This window comes from Plutella xylostella, chromosome 10, assembly GCF_932276165.1.
Source record: "Plutella xylostella chromosome 10, ilPluXylo3.1, whole genome shotgun sequence".
Lineage (NCBI taxonomy): Eukaryota > Metazoa > Arthropoda > Insecta > Lepidoptera > Plutellidae > Plutella > Plutella xylostella.
Window position 1 is genome coordinate 1,580,067 of NC_063990.1, and position 19,262 is coordinate 1,599,328.

At 39.1% G+C, this 19,262-nt stretch overlaps 2 protein-coding genes across 3 annotated transcripts in view; one reads left to right on the plus strand and one right to left on the minus strand.

Moving 5' to 3' along the window:
• Positions 1-9,617, minus strand: part of LOC105383149 — a 96,502-nt gene extending 86,885 nt beyond the window's left edge. For both annotated transcript variants that reach the window (XM_048623608.1, XM_048623607.1), the window contains exon 1: positions 9,446-9,617. The gene's annotated coding sequence lies outside the window, so the exon portion shown is untranslated. The remainder of the gene's footprint in view (positions 1-9,445) is intronic.
• A 467-nt stretch (positions 9,618-10,084) lies between these two features.
• Positions 10,085-19,262, plus strand: LOC105383150 (Bardet-Biedl syndrome 1 protein homolog). The gene is made up of 13 exons (XM_048623614.1): positions 10,085-10,258; positions 10,366-10,584; positions 10,851-10,994; positions 11,300-11,458; positions 11,834-11,919; positions 12,227-12,380; positions 12,837-12,996; positions 14,365-14,433; positions 14,784-14,942; positions 16,496-16,629; positions 17,185-17,319; positions 18,212-18,343; positions 18,709-19,262. The coding sequence occupies exons 1-13, from the start codon at positions 10,097-10,099 to the stop codon at positions 18,826-18,828; spliced, it is 1,833 nt and encodes a 610-aa protein (XP_048479571.1). The 5' UTR covers positions 10,085-10,096; the 3' UTR covers positions 18,829-19,262.

A 19,262-nucleotide genomic window follows, 5' to 3' on the forward strand; every position in this document is an offset into this window, starting at 1 on the left:
GTGAAATATCGCTTTTGCATTGAGAATAATTTACATCATACACACGAAGTACATACTACCTCTAAATCGATGACTGGATTTAGGTAGTTAAATAATCTAGATGATGATACCAACTTTAGATTTAGATACTTACCAACCTAACTGAACTGGTCTAAAAGAAATATGTAACAGCAATAATATGTATAATGTAATATGATAATGAAGAGAAAGTACCGAAATCTATATCTAATATCGATGCAATTACAATAAATAATTTCTAGTTACTAGTGCAACGTCATCGAAACAGTTATTGCTTCTGATATATTAGCAGCTTTTACAACCAATCACGAATGATTACAAAAATCATGTTGCGATTTTAACTAAAACTAGTAGAAAGTATCCCGTTTTCTGTTGCCACGTATATAGACTACGAAGTTTCTTAATAAAGCTAAACTATATATTTATCTGTTACCTTGCAGTTGTTAAGGCTTTATAGTAAAAGAAAACATACAAAAATGAGTATTGACTAGTAGAAAATAATTACAACATTAAGTCCACCCTCTCTATACTTACTTATGTTTATATTTGTGCAATAAAGGATAAAATAAAATATAAATATAAGCATGAGCAGAAAACGAAAATTAATTCACGCGGAGACAATTAAAACTAAACATACACGTAAAGTGCATCTCAGGCTCATAACAGCTTTGCGGTCTTCTAGAAGGTACCTATAAAATGGCACAATGAATGACTATGCACAAGAGATGAGCACGGAGAGACAATTACACGACCAACTGCACGCGTCCGCATTCCCAGCGAAATTGTCAGGTGCCCACCTACTGGTAGCTACTCGTATATTAATATGTGCCTCTAGTTTTTATACACAAACTAGAAACTCTGATGAAACTGTTGAAAGTAATGTAATGGATACCGAAGAGCTTTGTAATGATAGTATTTGTATCACAAGGATGTTTTCAAAATCATCTTGTGTGTTACGAAACACAAATTAAGAAATGCTATTAACGAATATCAAAGCGGTCGCATCGCAATTAAAACCCATATATAGGGATACCCTATTTCGTCACATATCCTTCCACTCAAAGTTTGTCTGGTAGAAACCTCTTTTTGGGATCAAATTAATGTAAACTCTACCATACATTATACCTTAGAGACATCTGGGATCTGAGAATCAACCCAATTTAAACTGAAAAGAAAACCGGGGTATTCCTAAACATAATACCGTATCATGCACGATGCATATCATTTTATGCCATCAGGTCTTTCTGCGGCACTGAGGGAGTGGCGCTAATCTGCTGAGAACCATCGTCAGCTCATTACTGCAAACATTCACTGCGGCTTAGATTAGACTGGCATGAGATGAGATTACTTGGTGGATGTAAGTTAGGAGTGTGAATTTGCCAACTACTTTTCTAATCATGATTTTTCATCATTCTTATATATACTTCCGGCGCACCGGTTAGCTAGCTAGTGTTGGTCCCCGACACGCTAAAAATAATAATAGTTGCAGCAAATACATATTTAAAGATCAGTAAATTAGAATTTTCGACAACTCTCTCAGAACATGCTTGCTTGGCCATCCCGCACTAGGCCAGCGTGGTGGAAGAGGCCTTAAACCCTTCCTTCATTGGCAGGAGACCCGTGCCCCAGCAGTGAGGACGGGATGTATTGTGACGAGATTATGATATGAAAATGTTCGCAGCTTATACGCATTTTATTGGTAACTGGCTGTAAAGTTGCGTGTTTTAATCATGTATGTACAATTGTAAATTCAGGAAGAACCGAAGAATAGAGTACCGAGGTACTTGATAAGGGCTTGTTCACATTCATCGACAGAGTACTCTGGTACTTTGAAGCTACAAACAACTGGGACAAGGACGCAGGCAGCACGTTGTGTTTGAACCATTTATTAGTTATGACTAGTTAAATATACAGTTCTAATATTGCTTGTTTTAGAGAGGTGCTATCGTGCGAATTAGTCAGTAGCTGTTTATCGTTTGAGGTATCATTTAGAATTAGATGTTATAAGGACTAAACGTTCTATTACATTAGACAGTCGCTTTTGCAACAAAAAAAATTGTCTTAATAATTAAACCGTTACTTGTGCAATAAAGAATTAAGTAAATAAATAACATAAAAAACACAGTGAGTTTCTGATGATACATAGAATAAAAGCGTTCTAATCTGTACAGTATTGTATAAATACGAGTACTAACCGATATTGAATAAACCATCATACCACCACGTTATCATTATGTTATGAATTCTAGACGTAAGCGAACCGTGAGAAATCTATGAGCTGTTTCCGAAGAAAAACCATCCGGAACCACATTATTGAAAACTGTTAACAAACGCAACAAAAGCACTATGAGAATAACTTAGGATTTTTTGTTAACATTCTTACCACAAGGAAGTTCGTAGGTAAGTACTAATGTTGTATTCACCATAACATCCTTCGATTCGCCATCAAAAACTACTTAAGTTGACATCAGTATAATTTTTGAAACATCATTTAGGAGGCTTCGATCTCGTAAGTTTTGGACGAATGAGATCCTGTTATTGTTGGTGCATCTCAGAACTTTTTAGTTAAGATACTTTTGCTTTTTTACGTTAAGTTACGTTTTGACTCCATTGTACATTGCATATTCAACTTCTACAGTATATACTTACTAAGTTAGTATTTATAAGTACGTACCTACTGGACATGAGGACAAATTTTACTCATTTTATCGTGTTGTTGCATGAAGGAGTGCGATATAATATTCCCCATTATTCTTGTTGACTGATCCTCCACAAAGATAGTGAATAAAAACCTTTGTACTTCTGCTACAATAATTATGAAGTACTTAGTGGATGTTACGTACATTGTAATATAAATATAAAAATAGTACCAAAATAAGATTAGGAAATTAATTATTAACCAACAAGACAAAATACAGTCAAATAAACACTAAACCATGAAAAGTAGAAAGGAAGAACTTTTTTACTACTCTACAGAACAATGCTGATCAATAAAAACCCAATACTTTCACTCCAACATCACATAACACAACAGACAACAACCTGGAATCAATAAACGACAACTTACGAGATATGTTATGAACTTTACTACTGTACCAACAATCAAAAATGACTATTTCATGATGGCCTTTCCCCTTGTCGAAAGCTGGATTAGGAAGAGGCAGGCCTACTGCTCAAACCCAACCCATATTATGTTGCCAATATGAAACGCATGGAATATATTATTGTGGTTATTTCTATGGTAACAAAAGTATGTGCGGTGTATGTATTGTGCATTATAATTGATATCACTGTTTAATACTATACTAAATATAATAAATATGTGCGTATTTAATTAGCAGCCCGACGTTATCACTACCATTATACTACATTATTGTCAAAGTAGCATGTCACAACAATTAAAACATAATTAATGTTCATCTGAACTCGCCAGCAACATTCATAGTAATGTAGAGAAGTTAATTGTGGGTTATGTAACGAAGTTTAGGTTTAAAATGTGTTGCGAGAATATTCTATACAGCGAATATTTAACTGTGTTGTAACCGAGTGAAGACTTCACGGGCGGTAGGTTTAGTAATTAAGTACCTACATAATATGAAAAGGAAAAATACTAAATCGTTCTTACCACTTTGTTTCAAATGACATAAAATTGAATTGATGAAATTTCGAAAAAAGACGTCCAACTAGGACATTCCTTATTAAAAACGAAGGGTGATTAGCTGAAGGCCACATATTATATCTATGCTATAGTCTGCATTACTTCATTCATGGCAGGCTGCCATCAGCCACAAGGTATTTTACCATTCTGAAAGGCTGTATGTATGAGACAAAACTGTATGTATGACCATCTCGATATATATAGTTAAATATGCTTTTACTTAAAAGTTTTCTATCTAGGACTTTTCGAGTTTCTATCTAGTTACCCACCAATCCTCTACAGTGACCGCCCTCATAGACTTAGCACAATTGTATCGCTTTTAGAATGCGTAGGCACTATATTAAATCGTATCTAGAGGTACAAAGTAAAAAAACCAAAGTAATAAAGTGTCCAAGTACTATCAGGCAATCGGCCGGTGGCCTAGGCCTACCAAAGCTTGGAACCGCTTGAAGCCTTCCTGCAGATACACGCTAATTAATGCGTAGATTTCGCCGATAGCACATGTACATACAATACCAACAGCATCTTGCAAGCTCCCTCGAACACAGGTATGCGTGTCGAATCGAGCATAGCTCGATCATCGACGCGACCTGCCGTGACGGAAGCCACGGAGGAATGTGTCTTGACGGTGGCGATACGACACATACGCAAATTGGCACCGTGTGTTAATGGTAGAAGCTTTCGTTAAATGTATTATTAGTAACAACGCCATGTCAGTTCATTAGGTATTATATTTACTGTGCTGTGCTGTAGAATCAACACTGGCTCATGTGTACCATCCTATTCAATGCATTGTGACTGATAGTTTATGTTTAAATTTACTAGTTTATTTATAGTTATTTCTAAAAGTCAAGAAAGTGACTATTGTACTTCAAAAAATGCCTTGCCTTTGAAAAAATCTACTCATGATTTTTTACTGGGTAGAAAATGACTTCCTTACATTTACTATGACTATCACAAATTAGGTATGCAAAATACCCTCCCACACCATAGTATGTAATTGTAATGTATTATAATAAGATATCTAGTACATGCATGACACAGCCAAACAAAACAGCAAGGTTGTGAACCAAATAACAAGAGGTTACGAAACCAAAATCATTCATCACACACACATCACAGGTTACTTTCTCATTGTCTTACCTTCACACAAGTATGTCATGTTGTTATACGAATTTGAGAAGACTGTATATTTTATGTACCTACTTAATAAGCTATTAGCATTTATAAGCACACTATATTGTGATGAATGATGATTTGAGTCCCACATACAGCAGGGAATAGGCGAATAAAGAAGAAAACCTGCAATACATAAATATATATAGACGCTTTAAGAGGGTGGATGCTATCTGAGAAGGGTCAGGTTTCTTTGCCCCAGACTGTATTTTCAATTCATTTCTTACTAAGAAAATAACAATCCAAGAGTCTTAAAATAGGCTTTTATAACAATTATTGTGACTATTAACATCCCAAGTTAATAATTGTACAACAAAAAGCCTCTCTCATCCTTTCTAGATAATATTTCATAATGACTTGTAGTGGTAGGTGAGTCAGTAAGATTATTCAAGCAATCAGTAAGATTATTTTCTCTATTTGTAAACTTGTGATGAAGCAAAATAAATTAAGATAAAAGTTGTAAAACTAGTTACTCTGGCTGCTAGCTTGATGAGTCATATTCATGAAGGTACCAAAGGGGTGATTCTCAAATGACGCGATTTAGGTATGTCCAAGCCATAAAATACATGAAATTGATAGTTTTATACCAGGATGTATTTTTTTTTAAATAATGTATCTTGTGACCGTTTTTATACATTAGTAATGTAATGCATAAATTTATAAAGAAAGCTACAATGATTTTTTAAAACTCAATATCATAAGTTCTTTGGCGCGTCCTTCACTTGATTTTATTTTTAGGTCAAGAAAAACTCACTTTTTAAAGTAAAATAAGCTTATGATTTATATGTTATCATTATAACAGATACTTATGGTAATTGTAAATTAGGTTTCTATTCACTCTTAGGTTTAGTTTTCAAAAATATAACGCATTCAATTTTGTCCGAGAAAAAAAACTAACTTCTTTGGCGTAACGATACCGTCTTCCTACTCTGCGTTTAAACGATCACCGGACATAATCACCATGCGTCCCTCACCGTTCAGTCCCCCACTATCTTCGACCAGGAGCAGAGGAGCGTAAGTTTACGGAGTACGACGAAAAAATTTTTTTTTTGCGCTATAACGGGTTTTGGTCAGGTACTAGCCTAATTTCTTCGATTGTTACATTCATGCTATTATTTGTTTTTGTTGCATACATATTTTTGTCCACGTATGTCTATTCAAACAGTATGCACGTGTCAATAAGAGGTTCCAATTGTACATCAGCTTTCTGTAAAAATAAATTTTAAGTGATGATTTCTAATTTCGTTGGCAATAATTTCTTTGGATTTCTTTGGCATTCTGCGCCAACGAAATTAGTTTTGATACAAAGAAATTAGTATTGAGTATGAAACACCATTAATAACGCTAACTTTATGCATTCAATGTCTATTATGGTTAATTCTCTCATCATCATCATCAGCCAATAATCATCCACTGGACATAGGCCTCTCCCAAGGAGCGCCACAACACTCGGTTCTCGGCCTTCCTCATCCAACTACTACCGGCTACCCGCCTAAGGTCGTCAGTCCAGCGGACAGGAGGGCGTCCCACGCTGCGGTTGCCTGTTCCTGGTCTCCACTCGAGAACTCGTCTACCCCAACGGTTATCGGTTCTTCGGCAGATATGACCAGCCCACTGCCACTTCTGGTTGCATATTTTGACAGCTATGTTGGTAACTTTAGTCCTCTGACGGATAACCTCATTTCTGATACGATCCATCAGAGAAACCCCAAGCATAACTAGAGAGTTATGCTTGGGGCTACTATGGAGAGCCATAGCACGCTGAGCGACTTTAAATCGGTGGACCAGTCCTACCGTCAGTGTCCACGTCTCAGCACCATACGTCATCACTAGCAGGACGCACTGGTTGAAGACTTTTGTCTTCAGGCTCTGAGCAATGGATGAGGAGAATATGTGACGAAGTTTCCCGAATGCAGCCCAACCCAGTTGGATGCGCCTTGCAGCCTCCTTGTCGAAGTTGCTTCTGCCTAGCCGAATAGTCTGCCCGAGGTAGACATATTCATGCACAACTTCGATTGTTGCCTCACGAACGATGACCGGCTCCGGTTTCATGTGAGCATTGTACATGACTTTCGTCTTGGCCAAGTTCATACCGAGGCCTACACGTCGGGAAGCAGCATTTAGGCCACTTAGCATCCAGCTAAGTTCCTGCAGAGATTCTGCCATAATAACGATGTCGTCCGCGAAGCGGAGGTGTGACATGTACTCGCCATTTATACATATGCCATGTCCTTTCCAGTCCAACGTCTTAAAGACATCCAGTGAAATGGTGAACAGTTTCGGAGATATCACATCCCCCTGTCTCACTCCACACCTCGATATAGCGCCAGTCGATTTGGCATCTCTGCAAGGATTCCAAAACTGCTTAGGTCTCGATGTAGTCGAAGGCTTTTTCATAGTCCACAAAGGCTAGATACAGAGGCTGATTATACTCTTCGGTCTTCTGTATAATCTACCTTACTGTGTGGATGTGGTCTATTGTACTAAAGCCTTTTTGAAACCCAGCCTGCTCCGGGTGCTGAAACTCGTCTAACTTTTGGGCAAGACCATTCGTGATAACCCTTGAGAACAGTTTGTTTACATGGCTTAAAAGCGAGATCGGTCTATAGTTCTTCAGAAGGGTTTGGTCACCCTTCTGAAGAACTGTAGTCCTCTCTAGAAGCTGGTGTTGACAACTCCAATTTGGTGCAGTGTGGGACGAAGGGTCGACTTCACCAGACATCTCCTCTCCAGCTTGAAGTTGATGTTCAGAGTGCCTCGGAGAAGTCGGTGATCACTCCCAGTTTTAAACCTATTGATCACTGGGACATATCTGAAAATGTGCAGCTTGTCAGTCATAATGAAGTCTTTTTCGTTTTTCGTCCTACCATCGGGGCTTGCCCATGTCCACTTCCTCTGGGGCCGATTCTCAAAGAATGAATTCATCAGAAAGAAAGCCCCTCCCTTTCGAGGAAGTCTACAAGCATTTGCCCTCTCTGGTTTCTGCTACCAAAGCCATGATGTCCTACCCTCGATTCGTCGCATTCTTGTACTCCCACTTTGGCGTTGAAGTCCCCCATCACAACGGTGTATTGGGTCCTAGCAGTACACGTGATGCCCTAGAGATATCCTCGTATACTGCTTCGACTTCTGTGTCAGAGTGTGCCGAGGTTGGTGCATATAACTGTACGACCTTCAAGGAATACCTCTCGGTTAGTTTAAGTACTAGGTACGCTACCCGATTTAGATAGATAGATAGATAAATTATTTATTTACTTAACAGATTTGACACACTGCTTATCTCCACTACGTTACGAGGAATCCTACGCCACCTTGGGACAGTTGGTCGCCCTCCTGATGGTAGAACATGTGGCCGGACTCCAGGGACATCGTGTCCTCGTCCTCTTTACACTTTTTTATACCGGTGACGCTGCTGCCCATCGCCGGCCTATGGGATTTAGAGTAGCTGTTTTTGGATGGTTATACTGCCATCATCCGGTCGCCAGAGCCTCGTCTGTTAGCAGAGTGCACCACGGGCAGGTGAGGTTGGCAATTGGTTCATTCGGATGTTTAGAACCCTTGCACCTTTACGTGATCAGGTAATTATGTTAAAAACAAATAAAGATATGCGTGATTTTTAGTTTTGTTGTGTATTTTTTGCAATCTACGTATAAAACTAATTTCTAAAAAATAATTTCTAATTTCTTTGTTCTTAAAACTAATTTCTTTGGGCCCTTTTATAATTTCTTTGGTGTGTTTTCTAATTTCATTGGTGCTAATCTAATTTCATTGGCCCAAAATTGTTTAAAATCGCTGTAACTTTGAATCGGCTCGATAGATTTCAGGGCCAATAAGAGATAACTAAAGAGGTCTAAAGCCTCTACAATATGTGGGGTATAATATTCAAACAACATGAAAAAAAAAATGCGCCAAAGAAATTATGCTTTTGGAGCCATTTTGTGAGAATCACCCAAAGAAGGAAATTAAACTGATTATTTAAAAGCTATAGTAGTTTTTGTATTATGTATATTTGATTAACTACAATGTAGTTAAATAAACAATCATTTGCTGATATTGGGGCCTTTAGGAATTGCGTCAGGATAGATTTCCTGTATTGTATACATACTAATAATACCAAATAAAGATTAAGTCACATTTATATCCGTAAATAGGTGTACATTATGGTAGCATAATATATGTGCACATGGTGTAAACTAGTTACTGTAAACATTAATAATAAAGAGTTCAATGTAATAAAGAATTACTTACTTTCATCATATTAAACTATAGATGCAAAAGTGTGTAGTTTTCTTTGCCTTCAGTATAATATTCTTTAGACAAGGAAACAATGTATGGTAAAGTCAGGTATTTAATAGTTAGGGCATATTTTAGGCTGCAAGTTTGATAAAAATTTAAAAACAGTTTACTACAGAGAATTCAGCTTCCTTTCTGTAGGTGAATGATGAAGGCGTGGAATAGTATCGTGGTTCAGCTAGGGTGAGGCCATGTCAAGCAGTGAACGATGGTTCGATGCTGATGTTATAGAAAACCACTAAAGATATGAAAATAATCGGTTGAAGTTAAAAGTTTTCAAATGAATGAACAAATACATACCATTCTGCAGTACAACCGTTCGCCTTAACCACAAAGGAAAACACAACACATCATCATATCACTAACCACCATGGAAAGCTAAATAAAATCTCTTTAGCAGTAAGTAAGAAAGTTTTCAAAAAGTTCAGCCCGTTTATCCAACAGGAACACCAACACAACACAAAAAATTACTGCTGCTAGTGCTGCTGCTGGTGACAGTGACAGCTGATAACAAACTGACAACAGCAGTGACAGGATGGTATTCATTAATGTACTCTGTGGACAAAATCGCTTCTTGATACGGATTTTTTGTTATTTATAGCACGTGAACTAACTTTATTTTATTTTCAAGGATGTTTTAAAATGTATGAAAAAATGATTTACCTGTTTAATTTATAAATACAATATTAACAAATAAAGTTACTAATCAACGGACCCTTTCCGTTACTATGGTAACCAACTTGTCATAGTAAATATCCGAAATCGTCAACTGTGTTATCCAACAATGAGTTCAACAAAACGAAATTTTAGTGCAAATGATACCGTTTGACACAACGTTGAAATCTTTGTTTCCAACCAACAAGTTAACCACCAAAATAACAAAAAATCAAAACAAAACAAAGAATCAAAAGATTCAAAAGTTTCAACTTATAGTAACAAATCTTGAAGAAAATGGGAAATACATCACGCTGGCTAGATGTAGAAGTGGGGGCGGACGACACGAACCTCAATACTTTACCCTCAAATGTAGTGACGGTGGACCTCCAGAACGACAATGAATTCAAACTACTCATCGGCGATCTGGGGCGAGGGGATGAACCAAGCAAACTCAAAGTAAGACTATGGAATATAATAGCATACAATTAGAGCCCTCCCAAGGTCAGTCCAACCAATATTTTTAATGTTTTATAACGCGTTTATCTCACTTTCTTTTCTTTTAGGTGTACAAAGGAGCCATTCAAACAGCTGACATGGTTCTCCCAGACGTCCCCCTAGGCGTGGTTGGCTTCTACTCGAGTGACACGGTTCCTCCGTCATTCCCCAACATAGCAGTCGGCTTCAGCTCCTGTGTGTACATCTATCGGAACATGAAGCTGTTTTATAAGTACTACCTGCCTACGCTGGAGCTTAACACTGTTGAAATGGACATTTGGAAACAGGTAACATACATTCACAAAAATACTTTAAAAAATCTTAATAAAAAAAATATGAATTAAAATTAAAACTTACCCTTGGTTTCCTGCCTAATAGATCAATGTTGGAAATTAATAGAATGTTGTACTTTTCTGACATCAAATCTCAGGGTTTCCAAATCCAACCCACCAACCCAATATCATAAACACAAATATGGATCATAATTTATTTCTGCACAAGTTTCTAACTATTTTAAATAAAAAAATCACAATTTATCACCACTATGTTTCAGTTAATAGACACGAAAAATCATGAACTGAAAATAATCTCAAGCCTGACCGACAATCTCAAGTCTATGCCATATCAGTACTTGAGTTCACAGTCGCAGAGGTTCTTGTCACTGAACCCTGAACAACAGTTGGAATATCTTCAACAGGTAAAACTTATATAAGCTTAATCTTCTGCAAGATTAGGAATTTTTATATGGAGAACACTTTCAGTAGGTCAGTAATGTTCGGAAAAAAAGGTACCTACGGCAACTACAGCAACTAAAGATCCTTACAGCTACAAAATGTATTAAATTTGTTTCTGTGAAGGGAAGGGAAAGTTAGAAGAAAAGGGAATGGAAAGATAAAGGAGAAGGGTGTGGAAGCTTTTATGGTAAAACCGAAGGCGATACAAAGCTTATGGGCAACAGCTAGTTGATAAATAAATAATAATAATTGCTTTTATATTTTCCAGTCCCCAAAACCACTGGTGCACAAGCTGGCGGAGGTGACGTGCCTGGCCACCCTGCGGATGAACTCGGTGGAGAGGTTCGCAGTGAGCTGCCTCATCGTCGGCACTGAGGATGGGGATGTCATCGTACTTGACCCTCAGACTTTCACTCAGCTGCATCAGGTAATTGTTAAATAAAAAATATACCTACAGCATTATTTGACCATATCATTAACATTATCGCATCTCTTATTGTTCTACCTCTACTATGCATGCATATATAAAACACCCAGGTATATAATAAAGTACGTAAAGGAAATGGTGGGTCTTACTGATGAGACAAGAGTATTGACAAACAGGAATTAGGACGACTCAGGATGTATCCATCTGCCATTTTGATTTAATTTCATTATTCGTAACTATAACTTAACTGCACCTCCAAATACACCCATAACATAGGTATATAGAGGGTGGGCCTATCTACCGATAGGTTCTCGCACTTTTACAAAATATTCCTTAATACATGTCATCTTCTACAAATGTATTAATTTGGTGCAGGCTAAACTCGAGAACAATAAGGTACCATTTCAAATGGTGACGACAGGATTGTACCAGGTCGACTACCGCATAGTGGTCGCTACCAGGTGCGAGCAATGTCACATGTGTTCAGCACCGATTTGCACTCCTTTGGGTACCACTTTGTGACTGCTAGCTTTGCACTAAAAACGCTTGTGTCTACTGCTCCTTCACAAAAATATTAGAAAACTAAACACAAATACACTCTTATTTAGGTAGTTGTTTAGCACTATTTTAAGTATAAATTATGTATGGATGACGAATATAATAGCGCCGCAACAGAAGCGTATAGCAAAAGCACCACACCACGTTTTGTGCACACAAAACGTTTATTTACCTTCACCTAGATATTTTATCGCCTCAAATATTTTTCAGGGAGAAATCGGTATGCCTGCTGAAGAGAGAATGGAAAGAAGGCCGCATACTGTTCAATACTGACGAACACATCATTGCCATTGAGGTGATGACTGCAGATAACAGTGTCATGGTGATTTGCACCGATAACACCATGACTTGTTACAGTCGGAAGGTAATAAATATTTTAAAAAGCTTAAATAAAAATAAGGTTTCTTGCAAGAGGCATTCCCGCATTGACCCGATGTTTGCCTGTTAGTGGTCCAATCGATAACTCAATTTGCTGATCATGAAATAAACATGAATCATCAAACTCTTAATATTTATAGCTACCATCATTAGCCCTTATTTCGTCCACTGCAGGATAAAGGCGTCTCCTAAGTCCCAAGGAGCGCTACAAACAACACTCTGTTATCAGCCTTCCTCATCTAGCCCTTACCAAGTACCGGTTACTTGTCTCAGATCGTTGGTCCAGCCAATTAATGATAACCGACAAAATATAAAACTTCGATAATCCCAAATAATTAGTAATACTGTAAACCAAAAATATTGACCCATACTTTACCTAACATTTATTCAAATTTTTGGTCCTTTTTCATCCATACCTTCCTCTAATGCTCCCTCCATCCAGGGCAAGAAGCAGTGGCAAATCCAACTGGAGCACCGTCCAGTGTCGATGACGTCACTGGGCGTGATGCACCTGGGCGCGGTGCTGACGGGCGTGGCGCTGGCGTCGGGGCACCTGCAGCTGTACCACGGCAAGGCGAGGCAGGACACCGTGTTCATTAGAGGTGAGGAGGGTAGCTGGACAAATATGACAGCTTGGCCAAATATGACCACATGGGCAAATATGAACGTAGGGCCAAATAGGACCATGGGGCCAAATATGACAATAGGGCCAAATATCACAATTAGGCCAAATATGACAATAGAGCCAAATATGAAAATAGGGCCAAATATGACCATGGGGCCAAATATGACAATAGAGCCAAATATGTCAATAGGGCCAAATATGACAATTAGGCCAAATATGACAATAGAGCCAAATATGACCATAGTGCCAAATATGACTATCTGGCCAAATATGACCGTAGCATAGTTGAAGAAGCAGTGGTCGCTACAGCTGGAGCACCGTCCGGTGTCGATGACGTCACTGGGCGTGATGCACCTGGGCGCGGTGCTGACGGGCGTGGCGCTGGCGTCGGGGCACCTGCAGCTGTACCACGGCAAGGCGAGGCAGGACACCGTGTTCATTAGAGGTGAGGGGGGTAGCTGGTCAAATATGAGTATCTGGCCAAATATGACCTCATTGCCAAATATGAACATAGGGCCAAATAATGCCATCTGGCTAAAAATTACCATAGGGCCAAATATGACACCGTCTTCATTAGAGGTGAGCGATTATACTGGTCTAATATGACCTGGCCAAATATGACCATCTAGCCAAATATCACCATCTAGCCAAATATGACCATAGGGTCAAATATGATCAGCCAAATGTGGCCGTAGCATAGTTGAAGAAGCAGTGGTCGCTACAGCTGGAGCAGCGTCCGGTGTCGATGACGTCACTGGGCGTGATGCACCTGGGCGCGGTGCTGACGGGCGTGGCGCTGGCGTCGGGGCACCTGCAGCTGTACCACGGCAAGGCGAGGCAGGACACCGTGTTCATTAGAGGTGAGGGGGGTAGCTAGCTGGTCAAATACGACCGTTTGGCCAAATGTGACCATGTGGCCAAATATGTCCATCTGACTAAATATGTCCATCGGACTAAATATGTCCATCGGACTAAATAAGAGTCAGAAAGAGTACACTTAATCATAATTTCATGATTCCGTCCATTTTCCTATTGTTTATTTATCTACGCCCCTTATATCGTAACGGAATATTACATTACTGGGAAATTAAATAATCTCTGATAAGCGCGTAGGTATTATTTATGTGTAAGTACCTACAAAAATAAATTTATTACATAAATAATCTGTATTTACTACTATCCTTATCAAGGCAGAAATAATACTATGTGGGCCAATGAAAAATTGCTGGTGGTTAGGTATGAAATGCACCCATAGCAAAGTAACACATCTCAGGAGATAAGCACTTCTTGTGCCCAAAAAATAAAACTTAATACAAAAAAATTAAGGTTTATTATATTGTTCCAGATGTGGCATCGGTGGTAAAGTTCGGACAGTTGGGGCAGGAGGAGCATGTCCTCATGATCGTCACTGCCAGTAAGTATATTATCGTGTCGGATGCTAGATCTGGAGTAGGGTTTATCTCCGTAATCAAATTATTAGCCAGTTAGTGTTGCCAACTAGAACCACGAATAGAAACCCCTCAGGCATGCTGGACTATAGGCAAGTAGCCGGTAATGTATGGACGGGGAAGGCCAAGTACAAAGTGTGAGGATGATGATGTTGTGAACTCGCTTTCTGCCCTATCTTCAACTATTTATATTAGTTTTCCTGTACCTCCAGTAGGTTGGCTGGTAGAAAATGCTCTTAGCATTAAGCCCACCTTTTGTGCATTTATTATCTATATTTGCGAAATTTATAAGTACAGTATGATATTATTTTCCCAGGCGGGAACCTAATGCTGAAAATCCTGAAGCGCACGGCCGACTTCAACTCGCCGGCGGCGGGGGCGGAGGCGGCGCGCGGGGCGGGGCGGCCCTGGCTCATCCCCAACAAGAGCAAGCTGTTCCTCGAGCAGGCCAAGAGGGAGCGGGATAGTGCTATACGTGAGTGAGAGAGAGAAAGAGAGAGAGAATAAGTAGATATAGGGGTAAATGCGTACAGTGCCTGATGGAGTGCCTGAAGTTTACGCAAAGTAGCAGTTAGCGGTTTCATCTCCGAGCTTTCTGCAGAAATCTTCTGTCATTTGTTTCATCAAAGTTACCACTAGGGGCGCTGGTTTGCATACTTTTTTATTTGCTTAAAATATCGAAACTTACCCGAACAGACAGTAACAGCAGTAAAGAAACAAAGCGTGTAAAAGAGTTGAATGCTTTATCTTTAACAGTTATGGCGAGGGCATGTATGTAGTACATTAAGACAGGAGTTATTTAAACAGGTAAACGAAGTCCATAAAATTAACACTAGGAACAAAAACCAACTATCAGTGCCACAATCTAATATGCAAATTTTTAACAATAGCCCATACTTTAAATGCATAAAAATCTACAATAAACTTCCAACCATTATTAAATCCGAATTAAACTATAGTAAATTCCTTTCCAAATTAAAAACTCTACTAACACAGAAATGCTATTACACAGTAAATGAATACCTAGTTGATAACTAAAATAACTTACTATAAATACCTATCTTTGTTATTATGAACCAAATATTTATATTATTAACTACTCTATGTTAAATATTATAGTTTATTATGAATGTTAAAATTTAATGTAGATTTTATATCTTTATTATGTAAGCCAATACATACAAAATTGTTACTTTCTATTACTTAATTTACTTAGAATAATATTACCTAGATTAAGATTAAACTTGCTATGCCCTACAGGGCACTATGTTAAGGACCATTATGTACATAATTTTAAGATCAGTGTAAAACTTACATATCGGGTTTTTCAATTGGCGCGGGTAGATTTTGGCGGCCCGTGGCGGCCATTTTGTTTTGGTGACAATTGTCAAATCTTTTGCTTATTATTCAGTTGCTTATGCCAAATCACCATGGCAGGTTACAGGATTGAACAGCGCGTACAAATGATAAAACTTTATTATCAAAATAAGTGTTAGTGCAAACGTTGCGTGCATTGCGCCCATTTTACGGTAGACGTGGTGGCCCTTCACAGTCGACTCTTCGGCGTTTGGTGGCCAAATTTGAAACAACCGGTTCGTTAATCGATCAACCCACACCTGTACGTTCAAGAAACACAAGATCAGCCGAGAACATCGCGGCGGTCCGTCAAAGTGTACAGCAGAACCCGAGGCAGTCGATCTATGCGGAAAAGTCATTGAAAATTGGACCTCTCGGATCCGTGCCACTGTGAGAAGCCGAGGCGGGCATTTGAATGATGTCATCTTCCATACTTAATGGCATATATGGGCATTTTAAATAAATAAAAAAAAATGTTGATACCTCATACGCAGCTTGTTTAATTTCGTTTCAAAATCTACCCGCCCTTATTGAAAAACCCTTTAGTTGCAATAAACATATTACTATTACTATAAGACTTTAGTAGCTTTTGTCGTTGGGCACATTTTGACTGTTGATTCTTTGATCCTGGACTGATGATGATGATGATGATGATGATGATTATGATTGCAGAGATGCATGAGAAGTTCCAAGGCGAGCTGGCGCGGCTGCGGCTAACGGCAGCGAAGGCTCTACTGGACGCCTACTCCAAATCTGACAACAACATCGGAAAGGGAGCCTTGGAGCCAATAAGATTGTCTGCTGAGGTATGGCTCTTAAGGATTCTTAGCACGAAGTATAACGGTGGATAGAAGGATGGCAAAATTAAGACCAGAAATGTCAATCTACATCATTCATTAGACATAGGACTCTCCCCATGAACGCCACAACACTCTGTCCTGGGCCTTCGTCATCTGTCTAAGCCCCGGCGTCAGTCCAGTGACTCTTTATCTTCCCACTAGATGCAATTTTGTCATTGAGCGTTTCAATGTTCTCGACATATTGAGAAACTTTTCTTGCCATTAAGCTGCATACAGACCGGCCAAACGAACGCCAACGAACGGATTTCGTTGACCTTCGTTGCTGCAATCTGCCCTGTATTATGTATGATAAATATCCATCGTTGGGCGTTCGTTGGGCCGGTCTGTACGCGGCTTTACAGAGTAAGTCCCATAATGAAGGTTGCTCCTGCTAAGTACATATGTCTGGTATACTGATGTGGCCACGAGAACGTCACTACAAAAATGCCACCCTGTATTCATATAAAATTCTATTTCCAACCTGCATATAAAAATGATAATTTACCATTTGTGTCCCTACAGGTGGAAGGCCTAGGCCCTGTGTTCCGAGTGACGCTAACGGTACAGAACACGGCCGCGGACCGCGCCGTGGTGGGGCTCGCCATACTGTTCCACGTACACAACGCCGCGTATAAAGTACACAACCCTTATATTAAGGTGAGATCTATAGTACACAACAGTTCAGAAATCAGGTACTATCAGCAAAACATCATATTAATGCCACCGCAGCGCAAACCGTTTGATCCTACAACTCATAGCTCATTATTGGAAGTTACATGAATCAAATAATAATTTTATCGACACATACAAACAATCTCATATTATGTTGATGAAGAAAGCCGAGGATTAGAGTATTGTGACTATGACGGTCTTTGGGAGAATCAAATGAGGATGATTAATTACGGGCTGATGATGTTGTGATGTGTTGTAAGCAATGAGCAAGGAGGTCGTCTGGGGGTCTTTACAAAATCCTATTTGATACATCGATGAAGATAACTCTAGAATCTCTAGATGATATATTGTTGTGTAAAGATAACAGAGAAAGTAAGGATTGAATGTCGTTCAATGTTATTGAAAGTGATAAGATGGCTCATTTACTTATCAAATTTTGTGCGTTTGACGTACGAAATTAATTATTTACGTATTACCTACCTACGTGTGTATTTATTATTTAAGTTTATGAATACTTACCTAGGTATTAATAACTAGAATCACAGGTATGATTAAGTCCCTACTTGCAAAAAAATCTTGCAAGTTGTACCTACATAAATGTTGAGAATTTTGCACACCCATCTTTCTACCATAGATTAATCTGAAACTCCTGTAGTTGGCTAGTAGAAAATGCGCCTAGTCCATCTGATTTTACATTATAATTATAGTGAATTGTAAATTCCTACCCTCTTATTCATAAAAAAGTTACTGAACGGATTAACTATTGAACTGTTCTGTCCCTCTCTGACAGAAAACCAGTAACTTTTTTATGAATAAGGGGGCTAGTATTTATAAGCAAATCAATAAATATACTGATTGTATTTCTGTTATCTCGCAGATTCCTCTCCTATCTCCGAGCAGCTCCCTACATTTCCCGACGAAGGTTGAAGAGATATTTGAAGGAGATTTTCACCCGGACGTGCTATTCCGATCCGTGAGCGGGCAGGGCGGCGCGCGCTCGCTAGTCAAGGTAAAGAGAGTCCCTCTCAGCAGGGACGTCAGGATGTATGGTCCCGTACGTACTTACAATAAAACTGCGAAAAGGCGCAATCCGGACTGTGCGATGTACGTTGCAGCTACGCGTAGTCCTTGCAGAATGCTCTGTCTGTTGCTTACTTATTTACTTATTTACATACACTCAAAGAACGACAGCTCGTTTTAAGATAAATGGAACGCACAGTCCGTAAATGGTTTTACACTTGGCATGCAGAATCACTCAGGGGTTTTCTAAAAGGCGTGAACAAGTTGTTCAGAATGACCTCCTGAGTATCCCTATTAGCTTACTATAACACTTTTGCAACAGCCTGTATAAAAAAAAACTATATCTTTCACCAGATCCTGCTGCTCAAAGACGGCCGCAGCAGCCCGGCGCTGGCGGCCACGCTGCAGATGCCGCCCACAGACCCGCTCATGCTGCCGCAGCCCATCACCGACGACACACACAACTTCGCATAGAGGGCGTCTGTAGAACAATGTGTAGCGTCAGCAACGCCGCCGACGACACACACAACTTCGCAAAGAGAGCCTATAAATGTGTACCGTCAGAAAATTACCTATACTGTGTACAGGGGAGACGACACACACAACTTCGCATAGAGAACGCCTGTAGAACAATTTGTACCGTCAACAAAATTTTGTGTTAACAGGGTGGAAAAATTAATGGGCTCTGCATTCGGATTGCGAGATGTAGGTACGTACACCATTAGAGACATTACATCATTAGGCGAGTGAAAACGACAAACGAAAAACGCGCATACTTTGCGTAGATTTTCACGGTTGGCTTATTAGCTAATTGATTTATTTTTAAAGTAACAAAACTTAATCGTGATCAATGTTGTAATATAATTAAGTTAATGCTGAATAAACTCTGAGGATATTGACAGAAATAT